The 5,000-nt window shown below is 50.1% G+C and overlaps 2 protein-coding genes across 3 annotated transcripts in view; one reads left to right on the forward strand and one right to left on the reverse strand.

The window, feature by feature from the left end:
- Nucleotides 1-639, reverse strand: part of LOC311316519 (beta-soluble NSF attachment protein) — a gene marked incomplete at both ends in the record, with an annotated part of 6,854 nt that extends 6,215 nt beyond the window's left edge. For both annotated transcript variants that reach the window (XM_084447386.1, XM_084447385.1), the window contains 2 exons: nucleotides 1-69; nucleotides 542-639. The exon at nucleotides 1-69 is cut by the window's left edge and continues 11 nt beyond it. In XM_084447386.1, the coding sequence (XP_084303512.1) occupies nucleotides 1-69; nucleotides 542-639 (167 nt within the window). The remainder of the gene's footprint in view (nucleotides 70-541) is intronic.
- Nucleotides 640-1,399: 760 nt separating this feature from the next.
- Nucleotides 1,400-5,000, forward strand: part of LOC311315791 (DNA helicase MCM8-like) — a gene marked incomplete at its 5' end in the record, with an annotated part of 11,238 nt that continues 7,637 nt past the window's right edge. The window contains 6 exons of the mRNA XM_084446490.1: nucleotides 1,400-1,604; nucleotides 1,788-1,865; nucleotides 2,907-2,989; nucleotides 3,376-3,525; nucleotides 3,789-3,889; nucleotides 4,364-4,562. Coding sequence (XP_084302616.1) covers nucleotides 1,400-1,604; nucleotides 1,788-1,865; nucleotides 2,907-2,989; nucleotides 3,376-3,525; nucleotides 3,789-3,889; nucleotides 4,364-4,562 — 816 coding nt within the window. The remainder of the gene's footprint in view (nucleotides 1,605-1,787; nucleotides 1,866-2,906; nucleotides 2,990-3,375; nucleotides 3,526-3,788; nucleotides 3,890-4,363; nucleotides 4,563-5,000) is intronic.

Genomic DNA, 5,000 nt, shown 5'->3' on the forward strand with positions numbered 1-5,000 from the left:
TTGGCCATCTTGAACATATTGGCTGCTCGGGCGTACATCTCGCAGGCGTCCTCCACCTTATGATTCCCCCTGAAACAGAAGACAACATCACTGGCTACTGGCACCGCTGGCCCGGGCCCGGTACAGGCCTCACCCCACCACCACCGACATCTGACAACCCACTGTATTTGTGTTTATACACAGCGTAATAACTGCTGTACCGCTATAAGCGCTGTGCGGTAACGACAGCTGCACCGTTAGATACCGTTACATGTCATTCATCACAGCCGTCAGCTACGCCATCAAACGAGCGGAGCCCCAGGCCGGACTGCGACAAACAACCCAGCAGTTAGTCGGCTACGGCCTCTTCCGATGTATTCACTCTCTATAATCACTCTCAATCTCTCTCAATCGACACAAGTTTTTTTTGTCCAGGTTGCTTGTTTACAGAGTCATCCTGTTTGGGTGAGCTACCCATCCCCCATTTTATTGCAGTCAAATCACACAAACGTTAGATGACATAAGTCCTGTCGACCTGCGGCGCAGAACCAGAGTATCTCACCCGAACATGCCTCCGAGGAACGACCCGGACGACTTCACCTTCTTATCGGCCTCCGCCATCAGCTGGATGGCCTCTTTCTCTTTACCGGAGGTGTCCATCGCAGTCCGGACGGTGGGTCGTTGATGCGAGGAGCAGGGAAAACAGATGTAGTATCACACAGAGCTGGCTGGGATGCGGCTGGTGCTGAAGCTGCTGCTGCAGACTGACTGGAGAGACGGCGGCTCCTCTGCGTTCACAACCCGCCCGATACCGCCACCTGCCGGGGGAAGGGGAGCTCTGCATCTGTCGACTCACGAAAGGCTGGTATCGCGAGACTATGCAGAACCAGGCTGGTTGACTTGACGTATGTGGTCAGGTGACGACACGACAGCGAAGCGGGAAAGCTGAACTCGTCCATCAGCTGAGAGGCTGTCAACACGTCCTAGCTACAGCTAGCTAGACTAACCCTAGGTTGGATAGTTGAACTGTATCCGTATCTTGGAACTATCTTAACTTAAGGTATGATATCTAGCTAGCTAGTCATGGTAGTTAGTGCTAGCTAGTTAGCAAGTTATGCTGAAGGTTTGAGTCACTGCTTATTGCATAACGTCGGATGGTTTAACGTTAGCTAACATTAGCTAGCACTAGCAATTAACAATGGTTAATGGTCAATTAACGTTAGCAGTCCGTTCACATTGTTAGCTATTCTAATGATAAACCAGGCTACCGTGAGCTACTTGCTAGCGAAATACTAGCGAATACCGAAAGGCTATTTAAAACGAGATGTGAGCACTGCTTGTCTGAGCTCTATAGCTAGCTAGGCTGCCCTATAACTAGTCTAACTTTGCTGCTTGTTTCCTCTCCTGCTCTGTGGGGAGGATGAGTGGAGAGGACCCCGGCACTGGGAGGAGGGGAGGAGGGAGGGAGGGGAGAGGAGGAGGATGGAGGGAGGGGAGAGGAGGAGGAGGATGGAGAGGAGGAGGAGGATGGAGAGGAGGAGGGAAGGAGGGGAGAGGAGGAGGAGGATGGAGAGGAAGACCATGGAGAGGGGGAGGAAATTGTCGTCCCTTCAGTGCTCAAAGAGGTAAGGGTCAGGCAGCTACACGCTCACTCATCTTTCTCACTCAGTCTCACATTAACCTCCTCCCTCTCTCCTCCCACCCCCCTTCTCTCTCTCTCTCCCCCCTCCCTCTCTCCTCCCACCCCTCTTCTCTCTCTCTCTTCCCCCTCCCTCTCTGCTCCCACCCCCTTCCTCTCTCTCTCCCAGGTCCGTCCCAGGCGGCGGAGGTCAGCCAGACAGACAGGCTGAGTCCGTACCAGGGCTGGGCCCTCTACTTTACTGAAGGTGAGGGATGTCTACTGTGTGTCTATTCACATGTTCCTGCTGTATCTACCTGGTATCTACTGTGTGTTTACCATGTGTCTACTTTGTGTTTAAAATGTTTCTACTGCAGTAGAACCTACAGTAGAGATCTGAACTCATCGGGAATGATGGTCGTTCGGATCTCTGAAATGTTTGTAACTGAAAATGACGTCAAAAAACATTTATTTTACAAAATAGAATATTTGTTTAATTTACACTCAGAATAAATTCAAAAATACATTCTATATTAGTTGGAAAGGCATTGAAATTGCAATCAAACAACCAGCTACTATATATACTTGTGTTTTGTGCTAGCCATGTTGTCATGTTACATGTTTCATTTGACGGTGTCTTCGGTTTTGACACCCGTTCGGATCTCTGAGGTTCTACTGTAAGTGTCTACTGCTTCTACTGTATGTCTACTGTGTGTATCTACTGTGCTTCTAACTAGTACATTACTGTGTGTCTACTGTGTGCTTCTAGTACATTACTGTGTGTCTACAGTGTGCTTCTAGTACATTACTGTGTGTCTACTGTGTGCTTCTAGTACATTACTGTGTGTCTACTGTGTGCTTCTAGCACATTACTGTGTGTCTACTGTGTGCTTCTAGTACATTACTGTGTGTCTACTGTGTGCTTCTAGTACATTACTGTGTGTCTACTGTGTGCTTCTAGCACATTACTGTGTGTCTACTGTGTGCTTCTAGTACATTACTGTGTGTCTACTGTGTGCTTCTAGCACATTACTGTGTGTCTACTGTGTGCTTCTAGTACATTACTGTGTGTCTACTGTGTGCTTCTAGCACATTACTGTGTGTCTACTGTGCGCTTCTAGCACATTACTGTGTGTCTACTGTGTGCTTCTAGTACATTACTGTGTGTCTACTGTGTGCTTCTAGCACATTACTGTGTGTCTACTGTGTGCTTCTAGTACATTACTGTGTGTCTACTGTGTGCTTCTAGCACATTACTGTGTGTCTACTGTGTGCTTCTAGCACATTCCTGTGTGTCTACTGTGCGCAGGGTACACAGCCAGTTCTCCATATGTGGAGAGGGTCCAGGTGTTTGAGCAGTACTTCACCTCCAAGATCCACCTCTATGATAAGGTAACTGTGTGTGTGATAAGGTAACTGTGTGTGTGTGTGTGTGTGTGTGTGTGTGTGTGTGTGTGTGTGTGTGTGAAAGAGAGAGAGACAGAGAGAGACACACTAACACACACAGTATGTGAAATTACTGTTTTTTGTTGGTTTAGCTGTCTGAAGTGGTAATTTTTTTAGGGTTTGAGATCAGAAATGTTTGTTAAGTAGAGGATCTGAGATGGAGCCCAGTTGAGTGCTGAGCTACAGAGTGACACCTGCTACAGTGTAGGTGTGCATGCGTTCATGTGTAGACTTGTAGACTTGTGATGTGTAGAAGTGTAAAGCACACTGATGTGGGTGGGTGTGTGCGTGCGTGTGTGTGTGTGTTTGTGTGTGTGTGTGTGTGTGTATAGGATGAGATCGAGCGACAGGGCAGTGTGTTAGTGGACTACAAGGACCTGGTGGAGAACCAGAAGGTGTGTGCTGCCCTGCCGGACCTGGCCAATCAGCTGAGAGAACAGCCTGAAACCAGCCTGAACTGTCTGGGGCTCGCCATCCACCAGGTACACACACACACACACACACACACACACACACACACACACGCACACACACACACACACACACACACACACACACACACACACACACACACACACACACATTATTTCAGATGTGTGTGTATATTTCAGGTGTGTGTGTGCATTTCAGATGTGTGTGTGTCTGTGTGTGTTTGTGTGTATTTCAGATGTGTTTGTGTATTTCAGGTGTGTGTGTGCATTTCAGATGTGTAAGTGTGTATTTCCAATGTGTGTGTGTGTTTCAGGTTCTGACTGCAGACTTAGAGAGACATGTAGCAGAACTGCAGGGGGAGGGGCTTCCTAGAGGAGCCACACCCATTATTAACACACCGCACATCAGTGCCAGGTGAGCTGTTATACACACACACACATACACATACAGTACACACACAACACACACACACACACACACACACACACACACTGTGTTTCTTGGTGTTTTACTTGTAACTACAGGAAGACCGCTCTGTGTCTGGTGGTGTATATGATGATACTGAACCCCAACCCAAACCCTAACATCTACTCAACCCACTTCCTAACAACACACTCTCCCCCTTTCTCCTCTCTCCCCTCTCTCTCTCCTCTCTCTCTTCCTCTCATCTCGCTCTCTCTCCTGCTCTCTCTCTCCTCTTTCCCTCTCTTTCTCCTCTCTCTCTCTCTCTCCCTCTCCTCTCTGTCTCTCTCTTCTCTCTCTCCTCTCTGTCTCTCTCCTCTCCTCTCTCTCTCTCTCTCTCTCTCTCTCTCTCCCTCTCCTTCTCTGTCTCTCTCTCCTCTCTTTCTCCTCTCTTTCTCCTCTCTCCTTCTCTCTCTCTCTCTCCAGGTTGTATAACTATGACCCCCTGACCCCCCTGCGGACGCTGCGTGCGAGTGTGTTTGGGCGGCTGGTGTGCGTCCGGGGGACGGTGGTCCGGGTCAGCAACATCAGACCGCTGTGCTCGCGCCTCGCCTTCACCTGCAACGGCTGCTCTCACACACACGCCCTGACCCTGCCACACGGCAAGTTCACCACGCCCACCAAGGTACACACACACACACGCCTTCACCCTGCCGCACGGCAATTTCACCACGCCCACCAAGGTACACACACACACACACACGCCCTGACCCTGCCGCACGGCAAGTTCACCACGCCCACCAAAGTACACACACACACACACACGCCCTGACCCTGCCGCACGGCAAGTTCACCACGCCCACCAAGGTACACACACACACACACACGCCCTAACCCTGCCGCACGGCAATTTCACCACGCCCACCAAGGTACACACACACACACACACACACACACACACACACACACGCCCTGACCCTGCCGCACGGCAAGTTCACCACGCCCACCAAGGTACACACACACACACACACACACACGCCCTGACCCTGCCGCACGGCAAGTTCACCACGCCCACCAACCCTGCCCCACGGCAAGTTCATAGTCATCCATATAGTCTGTAAGT

Source organism: Borostomias antarcticus, assembly GCF_949987555.1.
Source record: "Borostomias antarcticus genome assembly, chromosome: 12".
Lineage (NCBI taxonomy): Eukaryota > Metazoa > Chordata > Actinopteri > Stomiiformes > Stomiidae > Borostomias > Borostomias antarcticus.